Source organism: Drosophila eugracilis, unplaced genomic scaffold (genome assembly GCF_018153835.1).
Source record: "Drosophila eugracilis isolate 14026-0451.02 unplaced genomic scaffold, ASM1815383v1 contig_1858, whole genome shotgun sequence".
NCBI classification, from domain to species: Eukaryota; Metazoa; Arthropoda; class Insecta; order Diptera; family Drosophilidae; genus Drosophila; species Drosophila eugracilis.
The window spans coordinates 714,640-742,052 of record NW_024572708.1 but is presented as its reverse complement, the minus strand read 5'-3'; the positions used below and the strand labels follow the sequence as shown (position 1 = coordinate 742,052).

Genomic DNA, 27,413 nt, shown 5'->3' with positions numbered 1-27,413 from the left:
AGCACACTGGCACTTTACAGCACGGAACGCACCTAACATCACGAAATGCGCTCAACAGCACACTGTAAGGAAAATCACTTTACATTACACTGTACACTTAACAGCACGGAACGCGCCTAACATCACGAAAAAGCACTTTACAGCACACTGTACTCTTAACAGCACAATGTAAGGGAATGCGCTTAACAGCACAAAATGCGCAAAACAGCACACTTTAGGACACGTTACTTAGCAGCGCGCAAAAAATACCCGCCAATTTCAAATTCAAATTTAACTAATATATTTTATATACTTTGTGTAAATACTTCTGACAGGTAGGGGACATATTAAATCAATAAAATCCAACAAGTATATACCTCTAACACCAACATAAAAAATTCAATCACATTTAGTAAAAATATTCATTGTTTTATTTATGAAATAAATTATTATTATTTACATTGGAAAATAATGCACGAAATTCAAATAATATTGCATACTATAAGCGGTGTTTTAGCACTGGACCGCTCGACGATACACACTCGAAAACAAAATCTACAAATTACAAGACTCTAGAAATAGAAATACAGGGCGATACACATACATAATGGGTAGGTAAAAAAAATAATGGAATGGTGCAGCTTGGTTTGGGTTATTCTTTTTAAATATATATACTCGTTCGATTCTGTGCAGATTTTTATACAGTAAGTTCTGTGGCACACGTACTACGATATTATATGCTGCACTTTTTTATATTTCGACAATTGTGATTGGTGTGTTGTGTGATTGTTTTTTTGGGATTTTTATCGAGGAATGGATGGATAGTTCTATCTAGTGTAAGTGTTTACGTAACTAATTTGCGACTATGAGCAAGTCGATTTGGCTTGAGACCTCAAACGAAACCAAGTTGCACATAATTTGGCTGCAGCTGTGTGATCTGCTTGCTGGGTGAAAGTGGGTGTGTGGTGGTTGGGTGAAGGATTGGGAAGTGGGTGTGGGTGCCTGGTGCCTTGCAACTAATAACTACGCCTCGCCTTTTTGCCCTGTTCATGCCTTTACATACAACTAATTCATAGAGAAAATTTAACTAAGAACCTTACGAAAGCTTTGCGAATAAATTATACGAGTTCGGACCAAATCTTAGCACGAGTGCATAGATACTTATAAAGCTTCTGAAGCTTTAAAAACCATCAAAATCTAGACATTATTGGGTTTGAGTTCTTATAAAAAAATATGTAATTAATTTATAATTAATATTGGTTCAAATTTGTGAACTAAATGAAGGCATATTTAACAAGACATCTATTTTAACATTGCCCTACAATCTCTAAATTTAAAATATGGTTCTTAAATCTTCAGAGGCCTCAGTATTTTGCCCCGATAAAATGTCGCATGTACGAGTATTTATATAGCTAAGTATTGACTTGCAAGTTAAAGGATCTCTTGCGCTGTTTGTTTAACATTTTGTTTCCTTTTTTTTCACTATGAACAGAAAAGTCTCCTCCACATTTGCCGAACCCTATTCTCGATCAACCCCACACGGGTGATCCATCAACTGGCTTACATAACTAAAGCGCGAAAAAAAACTGTTGCTAAAATTAAACAAAAAACGTTTCGTTGTTGCGCTCGCTTTTGCAGCACTCAGATTGCAATTTCCGATTTCCGAATTTGAATCCATATACGAAAAATCCAAATCCATATCCAAATCCGAATCCGAATCCGATTTCTACACCGACTGCTGGCCTCGACTTTCGATTGGCTACTGCCGCTCCACGTTGATGGTGATGACCATGGTTGGTCAATAATGACCGCCACCACCGCCTCCACCGCCACCACCACTGTGTCGGTGGTGTTCGCGTCTGCCGGATGACTGATCCCGATCGCGATAGTCGCCATTGCGGGAGCTGCTCTTGTGGTGATGGTGATGATGGCGTTTCTTTTCGCCCTTCAAACACACATCTGACACCACCGAGGACACCACCATTTCGGAGTCATCCCGCATGCCATAATTGTCCCTGCCGCATCTGCTGGAGTATAATGTGAATTAGAAATGGTGTTTTTTCAGGTTTTTCTAAAGGCATGAATATTTATGGAAAACACTTACCTGTCAAGATTTTCGCGGGATCGCTGCATATTATCACGCAGATTGTCGCGGGAACGGGTCATGCTGGGCGGATCGAGAGTTTCCTTGCGGCGGAGGGCGTTGTGTGAGCTGTTCTTCGAGGCGGACTCGTGCAGGTTCTCCCAGGCTTGGCGGTAGTACCTATAGATGCAGATTATTAGTAAGGTAACAAAGTTCTTTGTTGTATGTTATCTTAGCTTACCTGTTGAGTCCATTGCGTGATCCGGAGGTGGAGCTATCGAAGCTGGCCACCGTATTGCAGTCGGGTGAGGCGCGATGGCGATAGTGTTGAGTGGTTCGATTTCTGGGAATGGTAAAGAAATATATATCCATTAGTCGAAACTTTTCACTTTTTAGTGGTAAAGCTGAATGCCAGGACGAAAAAGTGTTGGGTTAGTTACAAAAAATCAGGCAAAATACAAACAAAAACGGGGTTAGAGACTGAGAACTACGCACACAGAGACAGATAGATATGAATGGAGACAGAGAGAGAGAGACAGATAGAGGGGTAGAGAAAGAGGCAGGCAGACAAAAAAAGACAGAGACAGCGATCCAGGCGTGCACAGTGTGTGTTGGTATGGTGTTGTGTAAGCATTTGTGTGAAAGAGAGTCCCGATTTTGTGTGGGCTTGTGGGTGGGTGATAGATGCTTTGATTGACTTGATTGATTGACTGATTGATGGAGGTGCAACAGCAAGGACAGCCCACAGCATTCACAGCTTTTAGCAGCTTTCAGGTAGGTTTTTTTTTGTTATAGTTTCAGTGTTTCAGTGTTGCTTGTTTGATTGACTGACTGATTGATTGTTGTTGTTGTTGTTTCGTGTGGTGTTGTTGATTGATACAAATTTTTGTTTTTTTTTTGGGCTGCTTACATTTGTGCATATGGCCGCTTTGATTGTTCTTGTTTTTGTTTTTGTTTTTTAGTTTGTTTTTCTTGCATCTTTGGCACGTTTTTAGTTAGTGGTTCCAGGTAGTAGCAGGTCTCTTTGGCTTGGTTAAATCGGTTTTTCTTCGGTTTTCATTTTCGTTTTTCGTGGGTTTTATTTTTTCTTCTTTCACATGTGGGAGCTGCTGAAAAGTCCGGCCCGGGCGCGATAGCCACGACCATAGCTGCTGAATTCCCGTCGACCAAGCTTCTGATCATCGAAGGGCAAAGCCAAAACGCTATACCACATGGATGAACCCGGCTGAGTCGGACCACCAGCACCACTCGAACCGATGCTACCATAGCCACAACCCTCTAAGCCAGCAGCACCTGCTGACCCAGAACCACCAGCAAACAGTTGGGTTAATTGGGCTGTGGATGCATAGCTGGTGGCGCTGGTGGCCGTCGCCGTGGCATAGCTGGGCAATCGACTGGGCCGCGGTATTCCGATCCCGATCCCGATCCCGGCAACCTTCCCGATTCCGATTCCCTGGCTTTTCTTCGTTTGTGGTTGGTAGTACTTCTGGTTGTTGTACTTCTGGTGGTGCTGCTTCTGCTTCTGCTGCTGTTGGTGGTGCTGGTGCTGGTTCTGCTGATGGAACTGCTGGATCTGCTGGTGGTGGTGATGATGAGCATGATGATGTTGGTAAGCGGTTAAGTGTTTGGCTAGGTGCCGCCGTTGGCTGTTCGGGGTGCTGACGAATGGTATTGCCAAAAGACAGAGAGTGGGAGAAGCAAAAACGAAAAAAGAGAGTTGTACAACGAGAAAGAGAAAGCGTTCGATGTTCAGGTGTGTGTGTGTCTGTGTGTGTGCGTGGCATGTGCGTGTGCATGTATGTGTGTTTGTTGGGTGAGTGTCTGTGTGCGTGAGAGACTCTCTTTTTTTCTTTAAGTGTGAGATAGATTTCTTAATTCCGGGGTTACTGAAATCACAAATAAAAAAACATATAAAACCATCCAAAGTTGGGGGACTCGACAGAGAAAGAGATAGGGTAAGACAAATTGTGGGCGTTTTGGGGGTGGGGGGTTCTATAAAGGCAGAGCGAGACGGAGACAGCGTGTGTGAGCTAGAGGGGGGAAAAGACAAAGATAGAGACAGACAAACAGAGGGGTGGCTGGGCAGGTGGTGACCCCGACAACGATCGACTTTCCTCCGCACAGAACAAAATATTTCATCGATATGAAGTTGCGGTCAATCTGATCTTATTACATATGATATTCTTGATAGTTCCTAGAAACTTTTTATGTTGGTTACTTTATGGAGATCGAAAATATTGTATTATAAATCCTAAAATGTTATATATCCTTAAACATCAGATATTTGATTTGATTTAATTACAAAATAAATTTAAATTTGATGACCAAGACCAAATTGACCTCTAACATATCAGACGGATCACTATTTGATCCCATTCTTTCTTCTCTGTGTGTAAAACTCGCCAAATTGTAGACTCACCTTCGGACAAGGATCACGATCGTGGTGATGACGGCGGCCAGGAAAACAAAGCCACCGAAAGCACCCAAAGCAACGATGGCTCCCAAATTAAGCTTAGCCTCCTTGGTCTCCTTGCGATCGGGATTGTCAACGGCGAAGGGCACATTGACATTGGGCGATTGATTTTGCTGGATATTAACGCTGTCGGGGATTTCGTTGTCCTGTGGATGTGAATTGGCAATGATCTGCTGAGTATTCCGTGTGGTTGTCTCCACTGCACCACCGCCGGGTGCACCACTTGGTCGCGAGCTGCGTGGCGGTGTTGGTGCATAGGTGGACGGCGGTTGAGGTGGCACGTGGTGGGTGGTAGGTGGCAAAGCTGCCGGCGTGCTGTTGGGTTTCGGGATAAGCACTGGTCGGACAGTGCGGCGCGGTGGGAACTCCTCGCGTACTGTTCCAGGCACTGGTGGGACATTAATGTCCTCCTCGGATTCAGCTGAGGAAAGGGAAAGGAATTCCGTTAGAAAATTAGAAATCCAACACGAAGTTACACAATTTTCTGTGATTACTGGAACAGTGATTAGTTTCAGAGATAGCAAAAAGAAGGCTTACGGAATGTAAGTAACTAATTTGCATGCAGCTAAAGTGCTGCTTTGGAAATTCGTAAAGCTTAACCCAAGGTGAACTGAACCTAGATCACAGATACTTGACTCTATACTTTGCACTCTACTCACATTCGCCGTTGATCTCGACCTGCGTGGGACTGAGACTTGGATACGTGCCCACTGTGCTGGTGGCACTGCCACTGCTAGCTGTAGATACCGCTGGGCGATATGGAGTGCGACTAGTCGTGGAACTAACAACCTTAGGACGGAAGGGCGGTGGTGTGGCCACCGACGAGGGTACAGGAACAGTTGGCGCGGCAGTGGGCTGTGTTGAGGGCTCCAGTTTGATGCAACGTGGCAGGGCACTGCTCCATTGACCACTGGCCAAACAGCTAAGCACTCGAGGTCCCTCCATGCGATATCCGGGTGGACAACTAATCTCCGCCTTGGATCCATAGTACGTGCCATTGGGAGCATTGATAATGGTGCTGTAGTAATTGCCAGGCAGCGTGTCGCATTCCACAACTAATGGTGATGGTAAGTAAAGATTAGGATTGGGAATCTCTAGTGGAAAGATATATTATGTCTACTTACTTTCACAACGGGGTGGTGGTCCATTCCATCGCTCATCAAAGTCACAGGTTAGCAGTGCTCGTCCTATCATCTCGTAACCCTCCTCGCAGGAGTACTTCACCAGACTCAGATAGCCCACAGTGTTGTTCAGCAGAGCATAAGATCCATGGGCAATGCTAGCTGGGAGACCACATTCGATATCTGAGGAAGGTTTAAGAATGATTCTCATTTTGTTCTAAATATATACATATGCCTAGAAGTATGCTATATTTTGAGTTATCATTCTATTTCTGAGAAAGCGGAATCGTTTACAAGCAGTTTCAAGTTTAATATTATATTTTAAGTTGATGGAAACCAAAGAGCAGGTCAGAAGTTTACTTTCTTAGCTAAAAATGCATTCATTAAGGAACTCTACTATCTCCTATCTTCCAATTCCAGAGATTCCTCAGACTTCTCTATCCCTTTACAACCATCTCAATACTCACATTTGCACACGGGCGGGAACTCATTGTAGAATCCAGTCTCCAAGCATGTTCTCGTGGCTGGACCCACCAGCAGGTGGTTGGCATCACAACTGTACTTGATCTGGGCACCCACTTCGAAACCATTCAAGGCCACCATTGTGGAATTAGGCGGTTGCTCTGGTCGTCCACAGGTTTTCGGTTGATGTTGACAGATGAAGTTCAGCAGCGTATTGCAGTTGGTGTCGCTCCACAGCCAGCCCTTGGAACCGTCGAAACGGGCACAGTCCTCATCGCCACCAGGATGACTCCAGAAGGAGACAGTCAGTTCATCGCCATTAACCCATTTCCAGCTGCTACGATCGCCACCATCGCGTACCGCTCCCATCCAGTACTGGGAACTAACATCACTCCTGTGACGTCGCCACAGCTCCCAACTGATGAAGCCCTGCAGCGCCGGATTACTTTCACTGATCAGAGTTCCGCCACGGGAGCGGCAGAAGGACAGGGCATCCAGGAAGTTCAATGGCTGGCGGTTGTAGAAGATGTAGCACTTGCCGTTGTAGGAGGCCAAAGCACCTGGTGGCTGATCTCTGAATGTCGGACACCTTTCGATAGGCAGAGCCTGATCCGTATAGACGAAAGCCTCGCAAATGGACAGTGGATTGGGTGTACTATTCTCCAAGTGGACACTGACAAAAGCTCCGGGCATTGGGGGATTGCAGGGCAGGAAGAGTGGTTGTCCAGCTTCCAGGAGTCCAGTGAAACGATTACAGATAGGATTGGTGCCCAAATCCGGTCGGTTGTTGCCCACTCGCACGACTATAGTGGCTGGCTTGTTGCCTGCAAAAGAGGAAAATCAAGGTTAGTAAGGTATAGGTAACTTTTTTGTTCTTCTTAGATTAAAATCTACTTAAAACACTCCCTCTTACTATGCCCCTAATTTCTCGCAGTGCCCCACTGCAGTCTCAGCTCTTTCTATTGGTATTCCTGTTGTCATTATTATGGTTATGGCTTTGTCTGTCAGCGGGTCAGGCAGGTTCAGTTCAGCTTCAGTTTGGCTCAAAGACGCAGCTTCAGATTCAGCTTCGGCAGCAGCAGCAGCAGCATCGGCGGCATCAGCCAAGTGAAAGTAATCATAAATTTCGGGCCGCACTGACTCACTGGGTCTGGGTTTCTTTGGGTTTTTGAGTTGGAGACCAAGTTGAAGTTAAAGTCGAACTTGTAGTCGAAGTCGAAGTCTTTGCTGTCGTCGCCAGAGCCGCACGAAAATCACATAACCAGCCGCGCCGATTTGAAGATCCGAGGAGATGGCAATGGAGATGAGGATGAAGATGGCGATGGCGATGGCGATGGAGATGGCGATGGCGATGGCAATGGAGATGAAGTTGGGGGAACTTCAGGTTGCTGGCAAGTGAAAGCATTAGGGAAAACTGGCTGGCAGTTGTTTGCTTTACCGCCGCCGCTGTTTCGGCAACCCTTTTTTTTCTGCATTTTTTTTATATAAAAAAAAAAAAAAAACAAAGACGATTCGGGGGAGAAGATCGTGAGGCATTTGCCATTTGTGCTTGGAAAGAGAGACTGAAAACCTGGTAGCCTGGCAGCATGGTAGCATGGTAGCATGGCAGCCTGGGAAAACGGAGCATTGAACTGTCCAACGGGGCGAAAGAGAGTTTCGTCCACAGAATGCGGTCCAAGCAGGTCTATTATTCGGCTTTATCGGCACAATATATGTTTGCGACAGGTTTAGGGTTGGGCCAACGCGATAATAGTCGGCTGCTGCGGTTTCTTAATAAAAGCGAAAAAGTTGCTCAATTTAATCAATTTGCTTGAGGATTAACCACGGGCCGCCTAAGCGCCATTTACTTGATATTTTCCCTTTTCCCCTCCCTCCTTCACCACCTGAAAGTTACCACAAATTGAAGTTGCAAGTAAAACCGAAAAAAAGGGGAATCAAGTGGGGTCTGTTAATCAGTCACTTTCCATTTTTGTGGTTTCGGGATTTTAGGTTTTTACCAAAGGAGTAATATTTTTGACTTATTTTATGTACTTTGGTTTAGATTTTTTAACCCCAACTTACCACAGCAAGACTTGCCAAAGTCCAAACGGACCAGCTGCACCATGTAGGGTTCCAGAAGGTTGACATACCACCAGGGCGAACGCTCTGCCTTGGTCAGGGAGCAGGTCTCTGGCGTGAAGAAGGCAGACGTCGATCCATCAATGGCCTTTTGTGGAGCACCAGCGCCATCAGTGGAAATCTGCATGGGAGCCTTTCCAGCGGCAACGTTTAAAACTGCAAGGAAAAAAGTAAAAAAAATTTATATTTGAAAAATAAAATAATAATCCCAGTTACTATAAGTTATCTTCTATACTAAAAACAAACTTAATTTCCATTTTAAGCTCTATGCTAAGTGCAGAGCTAAGGGTCACAGAGGTAATTATTTGGGAATTCAAGGCGCAATGCGGCGATGAAGATCAGTTTTCCAGCAAATTTTCATTTGTCAGCAGTAGTCCTATGGCTGGTGGGCATTCAAAAACCAAAGTTGGTCCGATAGTAGCGGATAGCCAGCAGAGTTCCCAGAGTGAGCCCAAGGCCCGGCTAATTGGCCCCGGGCCATGACACGGTTTGTGGCCAAAATCCAAAAGATGTAAACAAAGCAATAACAAAACTCAGAAAGTCTAACAAAATCCAACAATGTTCTGCCTGGCGAATTTGTCAAGAGACCTTCATTCTATGGCTATGGCCCATTGTCTTCTTTATGTTTTAGTTTTTTTTTAGCCAAAGATTTTTTTTATATATAGATATTTGGGCAAAAAGCAAAAGTGAAATTTAATGTCGGCTCAACTTTTACTTGCTCACCTGGCCGGGTCTTAATTACAGCGCTCGCCACGCACTTCTGCGGCATTGGGATTCATTAATCAGATGCATCTGTCGGATAAGACGGGTTTCGGATCCCAGCTCAGCGGCTTGGAAACACGACTGTTGCTGCTGTTGTTGCTTTCTAACCCCTGTCACTAGCTACAATTTCTTTCTGTGTACCAGCAGGTGCTTTAGCCGGTGTGACAAATGCTATTTAATTGCTTTTAATTAATTTCCAATCGCTTGCCAGCCAGACAGCCTGCTAGCCTGCTGAGTCACATCAAATTCGAATCTCAATTCGAATTCCTAACTTTGGCCTACAGTTCAACATGTGAAAGACCGATTTTCATTTTTGGAAATCTTTGGCTTTGTTTTCCTTTTCTTTTAAGGCGTCATCAACTTGCAATCAGCTGACACAGCGGGTCATTGCTGAGTTGGTCTAAAAGAGCAGCTCTCTGGGCCTATAAAAATCATAAATCTATCGAGTCTGGGCCAAGGAATTTCAAGGGTTTATTAATGGGTTTATCGGAAAGAAGAATAATTAAAAACTAATTGGGTCAGAAAATGGGAAAAAATCATAATTTTGATTTGATTTTACTTTCATTGTAGAAATTCTTGGGATTACTTTTCAAAGTTTGTGGGAAAAAGGTTGGTTTTTGTGTAATTTTTAGTTTAATTAAGCTTCTTAAGTCTATGAGAGATCTTTATTTAAGCAGTTATTCTTATTAAAATGTTTAAAAATGTTCGTTTGTTGATAAATTTGTGTTGTTATACTTTCATTTAACTTAAAACCTCATAGTTTTCCTACCTTTTTCTTCCCTTTACCACCTTTTTAATCCCCTAAATATTTCCCTGATAAATCCCGGAATTCCCCTTAACATTCCCAGGCTTTATCAACGCCCATCAACACCAACTACTGTCTCGATCGATCGACTTATCGCTGAAATCTCTCAGTTCCTAAGACTCAACAAAAGAAAACCCCGTTGAAAATTTGATGGATCGTTAAAGTGCCGCCCCTTCTTATTGAGTAGAGAATAATTTTACGGCTCCCCCCACCAAATCGATCAATTCATTCAAACCGAAATCCGGTATTCATTCACGAAATCAAAAAAAAAAGTATCAAAAAACCATTTGCAGGCCGCTCTGGTTGTGTCAATCATTGGGGCCGCCTCACGGAAGTGCATGTCTAGTTTGAAATTCATTTAGAATATTTATTTATTTATTTTCGTGCCCGACACGTTTTAGTCTGTTTTTCTTTTGTATTTTTCGTCGTGTCTGTTGGTAGTCACAAAGTGGGTCAATCTGGCCGAGAGCGGGGCAATTGTTGAATTCTTCCCACCTCGCGCGGCTTCTCTTTGGCAACTACCCTGGCCGTCTTTCTTCGCCTGCCCCCGCCTTGCTCTTTCTTTCTTTCTTTTTTTTTCACACACACGCATTGGCTTCTCTTTTTTTTTTTTTAGCCCAATTTCGCGCGTTTTGTTAATCATGTTTCGCTTTTGGCTAACAACTTTGCATTCAATTGGAATGCCATTTGCTCTCTTTCGCAGGGGAGAGTCTTACACAGAGAGAAAATGAAGAAGGTTTTAGATTGTCTTCTTAAGAAGCCTATAAGATGGCCTTGTTTTAAGGTTGTTTAGCTTTTTCCTGCTTAAAAATCTTGCGAATTCCTTGTTCTTTGTGAATTTTTTGACATTATTTCATAAAAATAATTTTAAAAATAGTTATTTTCCACCTTCTACATTGCATATTTCCAACCCACAAAACCTTTCTTTCACTGCTAAAATATTTTGAGAACGCTTCAAATTTCGTTGCGGTGAAAGTAGTTCCCAGTCCACGTCCGATTTGGAATCGAAGTTGCTATTGAGGCGCTAATTGAGTTGACGAACGGCAGCTCGAACAGCGAGTTCGTGTCCGCAGTCTTTTGTTTTGTTTTCTGTTTTTGTTTTTTTGTTTCTTCTTCTTGTATATAATGCTTACCACAGAACGGAATGCCCTCTGGCACCCATTGCCCCTTGTCGCAGACACGCCGCGCCGGTCCCAAAAGCTCAAAACCCCGCTCACAGCTGTAGGAGGCCACTGTGCCCTGGGTGAGATTCGCATTGGTAAAGACAACGCTGCTATGCGCCGGTGAGCCAGGGAAACTGCATCCAATATCTGCAAGAAAGAAGAGAAGAGAATATTAGATTATATGGTGATCGATTATGGGGAAATATTCTTCTTCGATTGCCCCAAAAGAGTTCTCATCGTCAGTGGCCAGCGCACTGGCCCCCTAAGCGGGCAAATCATTTTTGATTGATTTCCCAATTAGGTTTCGATGGAGTTCTCAGCGAATTAAGTTGGTAAGATATATATATGTATATGTATCTAAGAGTATATATCCCCTTCATCATTTATCAAATTAATTCCTCAGAAAGATTCGATTAAATGTTGATTAAGTCGGAACGGAGGGGGGCATAGAATAATATTGATTCTAAGGTTCTGGGTTGTTGATGTCTGGCATGATGGAAGATTATTTAATTGAATTTAGACATTGATAGAAAGTTGGGATTGAATGATGATTGAAGGGTTTTTATGGGTAAGATTTAAGTAAAATTAAGAAGCGATTAAATGTTAATTAGGGTGTTGGAAAGGGATTGATTGGTTTTAAAGGGTTTAAGTTTGTAAAGATTGAAACTTGTCTTAAAAAATTTAGAATTATGACTAAGTTTGAGATGAATATCAAAGTTAATGTTTGTTTTTCTATCCATAACTCTTCTTATTTTAATTAAAACATCTTCTTTACTATTAAATCTTCATAAAACTAATCAGCACATCCCCAAATCTAACTTTAATCTTCAAAATCCAAAAAATCATAAAAAAATATAAGTTTTACAGACAAAACTCCTTAAGCCCAACCCCTTCCTTGTCATATTCCCATTTAATTTTCCTCTTAAAGAATCTCAGCTATTTGAGTTTTTCATTGCTTGTTACTATAGAGACTTTGTCAGGTGGATTTTCCCCCAGCGTTTGATTGACAATTAAGCAAGTTCCGTTCCAGTTTGGTCACTCGCAGCGACGCCTGGCGAAAAATCTCTGGCATTCGCAGATTGCAAAATGTTCTCGACTGTTGTACTTGTTGTTGTTGTTTTTTATATAGCTACTGTTGTTGTTGTTGTCAATGCAAAGCGTGAGAAAATGGCCACAACAACAGCAGAAACAGCAAAAACAGCCATCAATTTAGTTGTAGCTGCCGCTTGTACAAGCTCTCGTATCTATGCAAAAATGCGAGCCAGCCGTGTGCAATAATCAAATGTGTTGCTGCTGCAATTTGTTGTTATTGCTGTTGCTGTTGATGTTGCTGTTATTATTGCAGCGTCGTCGGCATTTGTATGATTAGTTATTCAATTGAGCAGTTCCCAGGCTATCCAGCCATCCAACTAACCAATCCAATGTCATGAGTTTGATTCATCCCCAACAGCTCGAAAAAAGCTCAAATTGTTCTTTATGCCAAGTGCGACTTTGCATAATCGTAATGGTGATGGCGCAAAGGGGGGGTTAGTCAGGGGGCGAGAAGGAGAAGGCATGCCATAAATGGTCGAATAACTGCAACATCATTTGACCAGCAGCCAACAAGCAGCAGCAGCAGCAGCAACAGCAGTGCAGTGCAACTTTCCAAGCAGCTGCAACATCGTACCGAAAAACACGTCTTGCCTGCTACACATTGCTGCCAGCAGCAACAGTGGCAGCCAGCTTCTTATACAATCTTGATTCCCTGATGCCAATGCCAGTGCAATTTCATCATAACGGTTCTTCTCTTATAGCCAACTCATCCAGACTAGAAAAAGCTCTTTCGCCAGCTTTTCCGCTGGAAAAACAAATCAAATTAGTTCGGGCAAATTGAAATTAACAAAAAGGCACCAACTTTAGGCAAGTCATTTGTCATGCAGGGCAAAGGCAAATTAAGAAATCAAGTTCATGAGGCATTTTCAATTTCGGTTAAGTTTCGGTTTCAATTTCAGTTAAGGTTGCTCTTCCTCTCCCCCTCAGAGGAAGAGGGCCAGCCAGGCCAGACCAGCACTTAATGACGACTCCCACGCTGTGCGTCGAAAGAAAAAAAAACCAAACCCCAAAGGTTGCCCAGTCGGCCATGCATGAGAGAGTTCGCCACTATACAAACTTTTTTTTTCTTAGCTCTTTTTTCTCTTTTTTGTTTTTTTTTTTTTGGGATCTGTACTTTGGGCCTGGTTTTACTGTATTTTATAGCTCGAGTGGGAGCTGCTAATACCTTAAAGTGCAAAGGCAGACACAGACAGCAACTTGTTGCCATTGCCGTTTGCGTTGCTTTCATTTGCTTTCTATGTGCGCGAACTTAGTGAAAGTGATACCCATACTCCATACCCTCTATACACCACCCCCCCCTCCCCCTCCCCTTACATATACAAATACACTACATAAATAAATAAGAAGAAGAAGAAGAAAAAAGCACGCTACCATTGACAAAACAACAGCAGCAATTTGTACAACAAGCCAACTTGGCTGGCCAGCAAACGAACGAACATTCAAGATTATGGAAGACGGAATGGAATATTCATAGTGCGCGGTCTTGGCGCGGATCAAAATCATCTAATAATCATTATAATCATAATAACCGTTATAATATCCAACTAGTTTCGGACATGGTCCGTTGTTGCTAGTGTTATTGTTGTTGCTGTTGCTATTGTAATAACAAATTACCCATCAACGCCTTTTCTTTGATTGCCTTTTTGGGGTTTCGTTTTGGGTTTTTCTGCAGGGGGGAAATGCAGTCTAATGTAGCTCAAAAATCGAAAATTGTATTTGCCGAAAAAAAAAAGAAATATGGGAAATTCAAAGAGAGTTAAATGAAAAGAAAAATTATTGAATAGCAAACACAGCTGGGGAAAAAAACATATTTAAAAAAGCAAAAACGAAAGCGGCAATTAATTTGGGGTTGCTGTGGCAGAGATTTTCAAGCAGTTAAAGTGGAAGTTGAAAAGTAATAAACATAAATATTAGAGAAATTAAGAAAACTTGAATGGAGGTGTTAAGGAAGTGTATAAAATATGTTAAAAAATATATAAATTATATTTTTATGATATTATCTAATAAAGAATTAAGTCCAAAGACAAGCCTAACAAATAGTTTAGTGCCTAATTTTAGCTTATCTTCTCTTTTTACATCTTAGAAAACTGAATAACTTTTCTATAATATAAACACCTTTATAAACTATATAATCTATAACACAAATCCCATCATAAACATCCATTATAAACCCCTTTTTATATGTCAAAACATTCATTAACTTATGTAATATGTAAATGAACTGCAAAAGAAGTTAAAAAGAAAAGGTTAATGGTAGGCCATCGAATCCGTCATCACCTGCCTTGCCCTGTCTCATCGCCTGTCTCTTATTTATATGCAAAATATACTCGCCACAAATGAGAGTGGCAAGTGTGAATGGTCCAGCCAGTTTCCGGTTGAGTGCAGGCCTCAATTAATGCGATTCGACAAGGGGAGCTTAAAGTGCAGCTGCTGCAACCTGCAATCCGTTGCGTAGAAAGTTGCAGGCACTTGCAAATGGCTAATGGTGACCCCCACTTAGGCCCAGGCTTTTTGGTCCCAGGCCCAACCTGCATATTAGCTTCCCTCTCCCCCTCTGCCTAACTCTTCATTTTCCATTTTCCTTTTTTGCCATATATATATATTTCTAGCAACCAACCAACCAACCTACCTACCTACCTACACATTCCACATGCCACAGTCTGCAATTTGCGTATGTCGGCTAATTTCATTTTAAATGCAAGTCCACCACACCTGGCGGGTGCTTCAGCCTGGGGTGTGGCCACATCTTTTATTTGGCGACTTGAACGTTAATTAGTCTTAACTCTCTCTCTTTGTCTCTGTCTTAGTTAATAAGAAAAACACGTAGTAAGTATTTAGAAAACCTAGATTTGAGTTTCCAGATTCCAGATGCCCAATTTGGTTAAAGGTTTTCTGCAGTCAGTGCAGTTCTGGGACGTCATGCGCTGATTGCCAAGCGCCTACGCTTCGTCGATTACTCCGCATCTTGATCTGATCTCGATGTTAATATCTTAGCATTGTGTGTTTTTTTGGGCGGAAAGTGCAAGTGCTGCCGCCGCCCGTTAACCCAAATTGCGAGGTTTTCCCTAGCCCATCTAACCTATCTAACAAATCTATCTATCTAGCAAAACGGAAAAACGTCTTAGAAAAAATAAACAAAAAACAAACTAAAAGAAAAAGAAATTTTCATACCATTCACCCAAACGGCGGGAGAAGCGGCTCAAACCGTTAGCCCACCATCATAATGGCCATAACATAATGATGATGATGATGATCATCGAAGAGGGGGGAGACTGCTGCTGATTGGTTTTGGATTTACATAAATTGGCGCTGGAATGGCCAGCGCTCTCACGCAGCTTCTTCTCCTTTTAGCGGCGCGCTTCTCTTGACCCAGTTAACTTAGCTTTTTGGTGTTGTTTTCGGTAAGCTGGCCAAAGCTTGGCCAAATTAGTAGAACCTCGTTAAAATCGCACACACAAATACACTCGCACCCGGAGAGCCGGAGAACATCGAAAAGATTTCGCAAGTGACGACTGAGTTTTGCGCAATGTGGCCATTGTTATTGTTGTTGTTGTTGTTGTCTTTGTTGCTGCTTTTGTTGGCGGATGCGCCTGGCCAGACGAGACTTGTGCAAGCTGCAAGTTCGTTGCCTAAGTCTTTTGATTTTGATTTGAACTTCCGCCAGAGGATCTCACTTAGGGTATCAAATGCAACTTTTGGTTAACATTATTGCAGTTACATTGAAAGAAATTAGATGCTTAATGATAGATAGTAATTAAAAATTAATAAATTAAAGAATTTTTCTTGGAAAAAGTATAAATTAATGTAATTTTGAATAAGAACAAGTTAATAGCGCCACCTATGGGTCATAACTGTTAGAAATGAGGAAAATAATAAAATCTAAATAAAAATTATTTAAAAATTCCGCCTAAACTTAAAAATTAAACTATTAATCAGTAAAAAATTAAGATTTTATATCAATTAATGCAATATTTTAAAAAACTTTTCTTTACTCCTAACATAGCTGCAATTTTCAGAGCTTAAAACCAACTTAATCTTCCTTTTTCTCAGTGCTACTCTGTCCGGGCGACTGCCCTTGGCTCTTGGTATTCCTCGACAGTCGCCGTTCGTTCTTGCCTTTTGGAATTAATTGCGCATAAAAATTGCCCATCATGCGCATTAAATGAGACATCAAAGAACGTCTGTGAGCTAGTTGGCTGGCTGGCTGGCTGGCTAAGAGCTGCTAAGCGTATTAAATAAACATGCCAGCGATGATAGCCCCCCCTTCCTACCTAACACTGCCGCTCTTTTATGTAACGGTACGCACAGCAACAATAAATTTCAAGCGTAAACAGTTACGTAAAACAACAATAACAACAACAGCAGCAGCAACAACAAGCAGAGGTAGAAGAACAACAACAGAGAAGAATTGCTGCTGGCAGTCTTCTAGACTCTCCTCTGTCTCTGAAAGACGACAATGACAGCATCCATTCCATTCGATTCCGTTCGCCCAACCACTGGTGGCAAACATCTTTCACCCGACGTCACCCCCTCCTCTTTGGTGGCTTTTGTGGATCTAACTCGAAGCTTTATAACAGGTTCGATATGATTTTGCGGCACTTTTGCCGCAAAGGAAACGCTTGATTGCCGCTTCTAAAGCAAGGCCAAGCAACGGGCCATCATCTCGGCGCAAGCCAAAAAGACGATCGACGACATTGACCGACGATGCTGAATGCTGGACTTTAGATACTAGGCTGCTAGTTGCTAGTAGCTAGTATTCTGGAAGCTGTAAGCCGTCTTTGCCGTTTGCCAGTTGACCGCATTCCAAGCACCGACCGACCGGGCACAGCAAATCAATGTGCAAGCGTAGAAGCAGCAACATCATCATCAGCCCCAGTTCAGGTTGTCCTTCTCTGTGGTGTACAGGGAAAAAAAAAACTATTTGGAAGCTTAGAAAATTATTATATAAATTTATGAAAACTTATATAATTTTTAAGGAAATTAAATAATTTAAATGGAAATTATATCATTTTGGAAGAATTTAAGCATTTTTCTTAGGAATTTTTATAAGATATAAGTCATTCTGTTAAGTGTCTTCAAGAATTTAAGATACAAATTTAAGTAATATTATAAAATGAATGGTTCTTAAAGGCAGGAATATTGAATCTGCGAGTATATATCATTAAAAAATGCCAAATAAATCTTTATATATATCTATATATCTATCTGTATACCTGTCTATCTATCCATCTACATACCCATCTAACTATCTATATACCCATCCATCTGTCTATCTATTTATCTATCTACCTAGCTATCGATCTATCTACCTACCTATCTATCTTTGTATGTAGGTATCTATCTACCCTTATCCCCATCTATCTATCTATATATACCTTTCTATCTATCCATCTACATAACCATCTAACTATCTATCTACCTATCGATCTATCTATCTATGTAGGTATCTATCTATCCATATACCGATTTATCTATCTATATACCTATCTGTCCATCTACATAACCATCTGACTATCTATATACCCATCTATCTATCTATCTATATACCCATCTATCTACCTATAAACCCCTCCATCTATCTACCTTCATATATTCCCTACCCCCTAGATAATATTTCCTTTTCTAGCTCGCAAAAGTTTGCCCAATTTGTTTCACTGTTCTGCCTCTGCAAAACTGGGTCACTGCGGCCCAAATGCAGTTTAAGATAGAATGCAATCTGGGCTGTGTGTGTGTGTTAGTACATGTAAGTGAGTGTTAGTGTATGAGTGAGTGTTTGTATTTCTGCTTGGCAGCTGTGAAACACCTGCAGCAGCAGCAACGATAGCAACTTGCACCGCAGCAACATCGCTGCTTTTATTCAGCTCGTGCCACAGTCAAGACTTCACAGTGAGTGATTGCCGTGGAGTTAAGAAAACCGGCAACGGTTGGCACTTAGCCGGCGCCCACTGTACATTTTAGATGCGTTCTCATTGCAGTTGCTAATTTGTGTGGCTTTTGCATTGGCTTTTGGTTTTTTGTGCCTAATTTGCTTTGCCTGTGAACGAACACACACATTCTCAATGCTATGCGAAGATTGCCCCTACTTTGGTTTTTATGGCTGCTTTTTATATATACTTTTTTTTGTGGGCTTGCGTTTGGGTTTGCCACCAAAAGTGGACAAATGCTGGGGTTAAGCTTATGGTCAGACTGCTTCCAAAATCACACACACACACACACACAGAGAGAGAGACACCCCAACTAGTTAACAACAACAAAAAGGTAAAAAGAAATGAAAATGGTAATAGAATAAAAAATAAAGAAGAAAAAAACAACAGTTTACAGGGCAATTTGCATAAGAAAGGAGAACACAAAGCCGAGAATTTGTTGGCCGTTCTTCTTCAATTTCGGTCTTTTTTGGGCCTTTCTTCTGGGTACTACTACTACTTCTTCTTCTTCTGGACTTTTGTCAACTCTCTTCTATGCAAATGGGCAGCCACAAATCAAAGCTTGGCCCCAATACGAAAAGGAAATTAAAGCCGGGTCGGCCGGTTGGTCTTAAGGGAAAAAAAAGAGTTTTAGTTTAGAAATCCAAAAAAAAGAGTGAGGGAGACCGCAGTTTTGTCATAAATATTTTCACTTCAGACATTTTTGTGGTCGACGACGACGACGACGTCGTTGATAATAAAATCGATATTTTCTTGGGGAATTCGATTTGAATATATATATATATTGAGAGGTATATAGATATACCGCTAGTTGCGGGTTGCTTGTTACGACATCAAAAGATTGGAATCAAGATGGTGGTGGGGGGGGACGACGACTTGGGGATTTGGAATCAGGTGTAGCAACTTGCCACAAGACATAACTGTAGCTGGTGCTGCAAGCTGTTGCTCTCTTATTGATTGGCCGCAGCTGCAAAACTGCCAACTCATCCTGAGCCAGAGCCAGAGCCAGAGCCTGCACTCCACTTCCGATTGCCCAGAGTGGCGGCAGTAGAGTAGCAGTCATTGAACTTGCCCCTCCTCATCATTATGGTTATCATGATGATGAAGATGGCGCCATCGCCTCTCCATTCAGCGTGCAAGCGGAACAAAAGCAACATCAGCAACATCAGCAACATCGGCAACATCAGCAACCATAAACTACAACTGAGCTAAGCAAATTGCAATTTCCATGCGTTGCCTGCCACATCCACATCCATAGTCATAGCTATAGCCACATCCATGTCCATGTCCAATGTCCGCAATTAGGTAGCCCCAGCCCCCCATCATAATCTATGGTTAGTGTTATGGCCATTGTTATTATAAGTGTTATCGTTATGGCTAAAATATTAAAAAGTCTTAGGGAAGAAACTGCAGTGCCAGGCGGTTCAACGATGGATTTGGGAAATCAATGAGAAGCAAAGGTGTTTAGTGATGGAAATCTAACAACTTTCTTTTACTAATAAGGAACTTATTACGACCTTTTTTAACTCTTTTAATTTCTTCAAAGAAATTGCTTAATTACTTTCGTAATTCCCCTTTAAAATTAATTTACAAAATAGAGCTCTCTTAGCTTACACCTTGGCTAACTTTTCACACTTGAGACCTCGATCAATGCAATCGATCGATAATTATCGACAGCTGTGCCAAATTATCAATCACTCTCAAGTCACTACTATTTCACGATAGTTTATATATATTTTCTCATATTTTTTCTATATATTTTTTTTCGTTTTGATGGCAATTTGCAACCGTCGTTTTTGGGCCAGTGACGAAACGCACAAGAGCAGTAGAAACAGCACCAGCAGCAGCAGCAGCGGCGGCGTTTAAAGTTATTAACCCAAAAGCAATTATTAATAACAATTACAATTGTTTGCCTTTGCACTGGCATTGGTTTCGAGCCAGTCGTGAATCACGTTGCTGCTTGTTGCTGGCCAATTTGCAATGGCCAACTACAGCAACGGCACCATGGCACTTCTCTACAATGTACTCTATGTACTCTATGTACTCTATGTACTCTATGTACATATATTACAATTAATTAAATTAACCAAAGAAAAAGTAAAGGAAAGGAAAAGCAAACAGAAAAGCATATAAAGAAAAACTTGAAATACGCGCATAAATTCTGTCCACTTGTTGTTGTTTCTCTCTTTTTGCGGCTTCAACTTTCTTGGTGGCATTTAAATGCGCTGCTAATAGCAAACAATTTAATTTATTTATTAGACGTTAGTTTCACTTTTCGAGCATTTCACCGGCGACATTAAAATTTCACACACGACGCTAGCCGGCCAATCCTATCTCCCATACTCAACACAAAACGCGAAAGTTGTGGCCCACCAAACGGCTAACAGAGGAGGGGGACAGCAGCAGCAGCAGCAGCAGCAGCAGTAGATCAAGATACTATATATGATAAATATTTAAACTGCAGTATGCCATTTATGTTTATGTTTATGGCAATTAAAAAAGTTAATGCCAACGCCTGAGAATCATATTAGTAGCTGAGAGCCCAGCCCAGCACAGCTCAGCTCAGCTCAGCCCACTGAATGACATCGAAAGGTGATGGAAATTTATGCCGCCATCCAGAGTCAAGCCAAGAGCTGCGATGAGATCAGATCAGTTTGGCAGAAGACACTCCCTCAACTAGTCAATTCTTCGCACAAAATCTTTTGGCATGAAATCACTGGGGCAGCAGAGGCAGAGGCAGCCAAGATTAGGTGCCACTTTTCGCATTTGAGTGGAATAAAGATAAAGATAAAGATAAAGATCGGTATTTATGGAGAGATCAAAGATAAGGTTTTTAAAAATATTTACCATGACTAATTGGTAGTATAAATAGGTAAAGAAATTGAAGAATTTATAGAAGAAGAATCTAAACGTAAAGCAGCAATAAAGTTTACTAAAAATTTCCCCTTTCTTATGGATCTTTCCAGACCTTTTCCTTCAACATTTTCCCTTCATTATTGAAAAACCAAACTAAAATTTATTCAGTTTCTTGTCAAAATGGATTTGGCATTGCTTGGCAACTTGCTTGCTTGCGATGCTCGTCACTCTCGTCGTTGATTTACATATGGAGTGCATGAGTACCTGGCAAGGCCATTGACAGCTTTTGCGCAACAGCCCAGCCCACCTACGTGCCAGGGAAATAAGACCAACACATCAAAATCAAAAATAACAAATACAGAAAAAAAAACCTTAAACAATATATAAACAAAAGCACCGAAAAAGTTGCGTAAATAGGTGAAGTTGAACATGCTTAAGTATGGACTCTTAAAACAATTTGCCAGACACTGTCACCCGCATGGGCAACATCATCATCATCATGATCATCAGTAGTATTACTCTTGTAATCATCATTATTGAGTGCCTAATGAGTGGCAGTTGAAAGTGAAAACATTGGAAGGTCTAGCTGTCCCACGCACTCTGCTTGTTTTTCCAGAAAACCAGAGAAAAACTTCCTACTTCCTTGTGGCAAAAGCTCAGGTCTTATGTAAAAAACAAAAACTGGCGACCGCAAGGAGGCAGGCATGCGTGCACCACCACCACCACCACCACCACCCTTTCAAGCTTACAAATTGCTGCGGTTCATTGTGCAGCAATCGGCAGCAGATGGCTTGAGGTATCGTTTCACGTATCTGCAGCAAGGCAGTTACAAAAGGTATGAAGTACAAATAAGAGTATGAGTATTTGAGTTTGAGTATCTTTTCTTTGCAAGTTTCGCATTGCAATTAAGCGGGGCGCCTTGCTTCCGCATCTGCTGCTGCTGCTGCTGATGATGATTATGATGAGCTTGGTGGTCATGCATGCCCATCTCCATCTCCAAATCATAATCCATAGCCCAGCCCATACCCAGCCCATTCCTCATCATATTACGTTTTAGCCATTAGATGTTGGGCATGTGCTTGATCATCCCAGCTAACGATTCGCCATCTTTGCCTGGCACTTTTACTTTTCTTATTGTCAACAATACGAAGGAAAAGCAGCCGCAGCAGATATATATAAAACTTTCCCAACATTACAGATTTGTACAGATCTCAGTGCGCCTTGTGTTTTTCTTTTTCTTTCTTTTTCTTTCTCTTTCTCTCTCTTTGCCAACCTCTAAGAGCCAGACAACCCACAAACTAGTCGCAATTGTTGTCGCTTTTATTGTGGAATGGCGCTGGCGAAGATCATAAATTTTCTTTTAATTTCAGTTTCTGTATGTTCTTCGCCTTTGTCTGTGATTAATTTAACTTAATTTACAAGATTTTTCCGCCGCTGTAAAGCGGTAAAAGTCTTGAGTAAAAGTTAGCCACCGCCACCAATGCCGCCGCCGCCCTGAGCCCTTTTCCTTATTCACAATTTGGGTTCTTTGTGGCAATTCGATATGTTACAGGTAATTGAAGACGACTGACTACCGGTGACAGGTGTTTCTCTTACACTTTTTTTTTTTTTTTTGACCCAGAAAAAAGTATCAATACTTTGATATGGGAAAGGTGAAATTGTAAACTAAGTTTAACCTGAAAGTAAGTTTCTATATTTTTAAGTTTTTCTCATAAAAATATAAAAAGTAAGTTTACTTCTGCTGGAACTTTAACAAACAAAGTTCGTTGCCTAAGTCTTTTAATCCTACAAATTTCTAACATTTTTCTATCCCCCTTCCTGCCTAAGAGATCTTTCAATTAAGATCTTTAATCTCTAATCACATACACTCAAGCACTCCCATTTCCCCCTCAAACTGCACTTGCCACGTGCATATGCGGCCAGTTTGTTGCCCAAGTCTTTCTGAGCTGTGCCACATTTGGGTGTTGCCCCTCTGGCTGGCCGATTGTTTGCTGACCCAAACAAACATCCGTTTCCTGGCAAATGCCCAACTGGCACGCCCCCCTTTTTCGCCTCACTTTTTGTCGTCGCATATCCCACGAAACAATTAACCGGGCGGCAGAAAGCACTTGACGCAGTTTCAGCTTAAGAAGAAGACGAAAAAAAGAAAAAAAAAAAACTGGAACTGGACTTGGGAGTGGAACTGGTACTGGAATATGGTTAACAGTCCAGTTGGCCGATAGCCTGGACGCCCGTTTATTAACGTGGGAAAAATGCAAACGCAGCCGAATTAAAAATAATACAAATTATAAAAACCTTGTTTTTGTTTCGAATCAGAACCGGAAATCAGCAACAAAAACAACAACAACAACAACAAACATAATGTATGCAAAAACAAAAAACCAAAAATAAAATTAAATGTGAAATAAGTTGGAAAAAAAAGGGGATTCAGTTTTTGGTGTTTTTTTTAGGAGTGCCACGGCAAATGGGTGATGAAAATGGGCAACAAGATGAGGAGAAAGAAGAAGAAGAAGCAGAAACAGCAGAAGAAGAAGAAGAAGGAGAAGAAGCAGAGCAACAAGTGGGATCCACAACAAACGAGAACGAGAGAAAATTTGTTTGCTTTGGCTCCGGAGTGCCGTTGGTGCGGTTTTTTTTCTTCATAATACCCTAAGAAATTAGGGCATATACAACTTATAAGTCGATATAAAGTCTTGACAAGTTGTTAATAGAATATATCTATGGGATATCTAGTTAATAAATTATCTTTAAAGTTCCCACAGTTTGTAGACTTTAAAGTTCCCTCCATTTAGTGGCTATATAAATAAAATTAAATGCCTTTCCAGCTAGATCGCTTTGATGAATGTATTGTCTATCTGTCGGAAGATTTTCGGAATGATTTAAGAGCTAAGACCAAGCTAAGACCAGGCTAATTAAGCTTTCATAATTTATGCAAATGAGCTTGTGTTAAAAACCAAACGCCCTAAAAACGTTCCCACATGTCAAGGCTGTGCTGTTGAATGCGTTTTCTGAAGGTGTTTTCTTACATAGATGGCGCTCTCTAAATGTGCCAGCTAAATGTTTAACTTTTAAATAGTTAATTAGCGATATTAATCAGAAAATTGGAATACATTGCAAGGTATTATTACAATTTTTTAATATTTTAGAAATGGTTAATACAGGTTTTTAAGAAATTCGAAATAATAAAGCTTCTCCGGTAGAAAAACTTCTTCCACAAATGAGAAAGGAGCTAACCCTTTAAAGATAAATCATCAAGGAAAAATCTAACAAAGTTCTCTTAAAAGTTTCCCAATCCCTAAGATATATCCTCTTAAAATCTATATCCCCCTCAGCAACAAACACCCCAGGGTATCCGCTGGTCGTTCTAGCACCTTTCGCAGCACTTCTTTCTTGTTTTCGTCTTTCGCTTGACACACTCACCTATATTCTGCGACTGCGCCTGCGCAAAAGCCAGCGCCGACGCCAACGCCAGAGCCAGCAGCAGCGGCATTGGCAGCGACGGCTGCGTGCGATGCATTGTCGCTCTCTCGCTCACACCTCCTGTTAGGCGAAGTTCCTTTTTTATACTTTTTTAATTTTTCCTTATTAATTTTTTTAGGTTTTTTTTTATATTTTTTTTGGTTTTGCGGGATTTTTGAAAACCTTTTTTTTCGCACACTTTTGGAACTTCCTTGAATGATTTTTTTTAGCACTTGGCACGAGTTTGGGATTGTTTGACTTGCTGCCTCGACATGCCACAGGAAGTTCGGGGTTCGATTATTTATAAAAACCAAAAAAAAAAATAATTGTTGTAACTAATAATAATAACAGAACACACTGCACCGAAAGCACCGAACTTAAAAAAAAAAATAAGTGAAATATTTTTTTTTAGCAAAAACGCGACGCGATTTTCCGCTGAACGAACCGTTCGCTGGGAATTCTGCAGGGCAACTGAAGTTATTTCAAGTCGGCGATCGCGCACGAAGAATTCTTCGCTGGTTTCTCGGTCTTTCACTTTTCGCTCTCGCTCTTGCTCTTGCTCTCTCTCTAGAGATAGTCTCTCTTGCTTTTCTTTCTGTGGAAGTTGTTTTTTTTTCCCTAACCGGTAAGCGCCAAAAACTTCAACCGTCGCCTTGTGCAGCTCGAAAGCAACTGAAAGTTGGAGACGTCGCGCCGTGCGTCTTGTAAGCTTGTAAGCTACCTGGTTTTACCTGTCTCTGCCGCAGTCTCTGCCTCGGCCAGCGTCGACGTCAATGTCAGTTGCATGCGTGAGCAGCACTTGCTGCGCTTTTGGCAAGTGCCAACTGCCAAATACCGTGCCCCCTCCCTTCCTTTCATCGCCCCTTTTTCCAGCTATCACACAGCAAGCTGGCAGGCAGGCAATTCAGGGCCCGCTGCTGATCAATGGCCAAGCCAGGCCAATCGATGTTCTCGGGCCATCATCTCCAAAACGGTAATAACAACTAATACAGGTTATGCAACTGTAACGGGGCACGGACGCTAAGAAAGAAAATCAAAGAATATTAGTTAGCTAGCTTGGATAGAGAGGGGGTTTTAGGGGGGTTAATGGGGAGTTTTTGGTAGCATAAAATATAAATTTAACAAAATTCTAATCTATTACTATATATTATATATATATTCTAAGCTTATAACAATTCTTGCTAGTTTTTGGCTAAAAATCAATGATAAGATATATCTATTAAAATAATTTAATATATTAATATTAATATTATAATCATATCACAGAGAAATATGTTACTTTTGATGTCATAAATCCAGAATTATATTTATCTTACATCTGTTAATATTAAAAATAAGTTCTTAGTTTCCATTTTTTTGGATAACTTAAAGAATTCTAAGCTAAAAATTGATTTTTAAAAAATACTTTTAAGTTTATAGTCTTAGATTGCTTATTTGTAGACGTTTTGGTAGGAATTAGAAACTATTTCTTTGGTTTTTAAGAGATTTTTAGCATAAAATACACATATTTTTGTTTGGTTGCTTAGCTTATCAGGAAAAACTTAAAAACATATAGCAAACTGTGATAATTATGCTTACAAATTAAACATTTAATTTAAAGATAAGATCTCTATATAATATAAATAAGATCAATTCACATCATTGACTTATAGAACTTAAGCTTACAGGCTCTTAGAGTTTCATAGGATCTTTACAGTTTTACATGATCTTTACAGTTTTACAGGATCTTTACAGTTTTACAGGATCTTTACAGTTTTACAGGATCTTACAGTTTTATAGGTTTTTTTAAAACCTTTTACATTAACTTAAGTACTCTATCCTACACTACAAGACTTCTTAAAATATAAACAAAAATTCATCACAAAATCTTAATTAGATAAATCTTTCTTTCGCTGACATTTTGCCCCAGTGCACACCACTCTTCTTTCTTCCACCATCATCCACCATCATCTCTCAACTTCTATGTCTTGGTAAGTGGACCAATTTAGAAGAATTCCTCGCTGGATCTGGTCTTGGTAACCTGCTGGATATGTGTGGACCTGGAACTGGACGTGAACGGAGTACAAAGTAGAATAGATGCTGGAAATTGAACACTCTGGACATCCAACGTTGCACAATGCCGCACATTTGCATGCCGCACGAACGCGGTGCGCGGCTTGGTGGTAAGTAAGCCAAATGGTCAGAAAATTAGAGCAGCGAACAGAATCCAGATTCATGGATGCACTGCAGCATCCCAGTTTTTGTTTTTTTCCCATTTCTTAATGTCCGGCCAACGCACACATTTCGTTCGTTCTTTACGTGTGTGTGTGTGTGTGTGTGTGTGTGACACATGTGGGCCAAATGCAATATGCAAAATGATCCAGCCTTATATTGTAATGATCATCATCATGAAGCTCAGCAGCTGGCCAAGATCGAAGATCGATGAGGTGAGGTGAGGTGAGGTGGAGTCGAGTAGAGTGGGGCATGTGACAACGAATTGGGTTGCGAGCAAAGTGCAGTCGAGCATTCCAAACGATCTGGAAACTGGAGAAGACGACATCGTGGCCAGTGGCAGGGTGCTTCAGGCAAAAGGTAAGAGACTTGAGATTATTTGGATGTAAAAGATAAAGGAAGATAACGATAGATAGCTAGAATAGATAGATTTATACAGTAAATAAAGTATATATGTGGTTGAAATTGATTAAATATAAAAAACCGATCAAATTGATGGAAAAGATAAAGAAAGACTGGATAGATAAGTCGATGGTTAAGCTAGTAGATAGATAATTAGATGGTTCTATTCAGCAAATATACTAAACTATGAAATATATGTAGTTTAAGTGGCGAAATAGAGTGTATTATGATAATGAATCGTATGAATAATACCAATTAGATAGTTTTAATAACATAAATAGGTTAAATTATTAAATTACTATAAATTAGATATGGCTAAAGTGACAAATTAAGGGCTGCGATAACTAAAAAACTTAGTAAATATATAAGTTACATAGTTTTATCAATAAAAGTAGTAGTTAAAATTAGGGTAATACTATAAACTAAATGTGGTTAAAATGCCAACAAATAGTACATTATAATGAACAATCATATCAAATATATCCTTAAAACAGTTTTAATAA

General features: G+C 40.8%; 1 protein-coding gene across 3 annotated transcripts; it reads right to left on the bottom strand.

The window, feature by feature from the left end:
• Positions 1-435: 435 nt before the first annotated feature.
• LOC108110075 lies at positions 436-24,984 on the bottom strand. Of its 3 annotated transcripts, XM_017218959.2 has the most exons (11): positions 24,259-24,984; positions 10,937-11,113; positions 8,180-8,392; positions 6,124-6,942; positions 5,660-5,839; positions 5,195-5,590; positions 4,482-4,956; positions 3,160-3,720; positions 2,304-2,405; positions 2,084-2,242; positions 436-2,003 (listed from the first exon to the last, which is right to left on the bottom strand). In XM_017218959.2, the coding sequence occupies exons 1-11, from the start codon at positions 24,353-24,355 to the stop codon at positions 1,778-1,780; spliced, it is 3,405 nt and encodes a 1,134-aa protein (XP_017074448.1). In that variant the 5' UTR covers positions 24,356-24,984; the 3' UTR covers positions 436-1,777. The 3 variants fall into 3 exon arrangements, with proteins under 3 accessions (XP_017074448.1, XP_017074446.1, XP_017074447.1); XM_017218957.2 differs by lacking the exon at positions 3,160-3,720 and having other exon boundaries at positions 436-2,006; positions 24,259-24,983; XM_017218958.2 differs by lacking the exon at positions 3,160-3,720 and having other exon boundaries at positions 24,259-24,983.
• Positions 24,985-27,413: the final 2,429 nt, after the last annotated feature.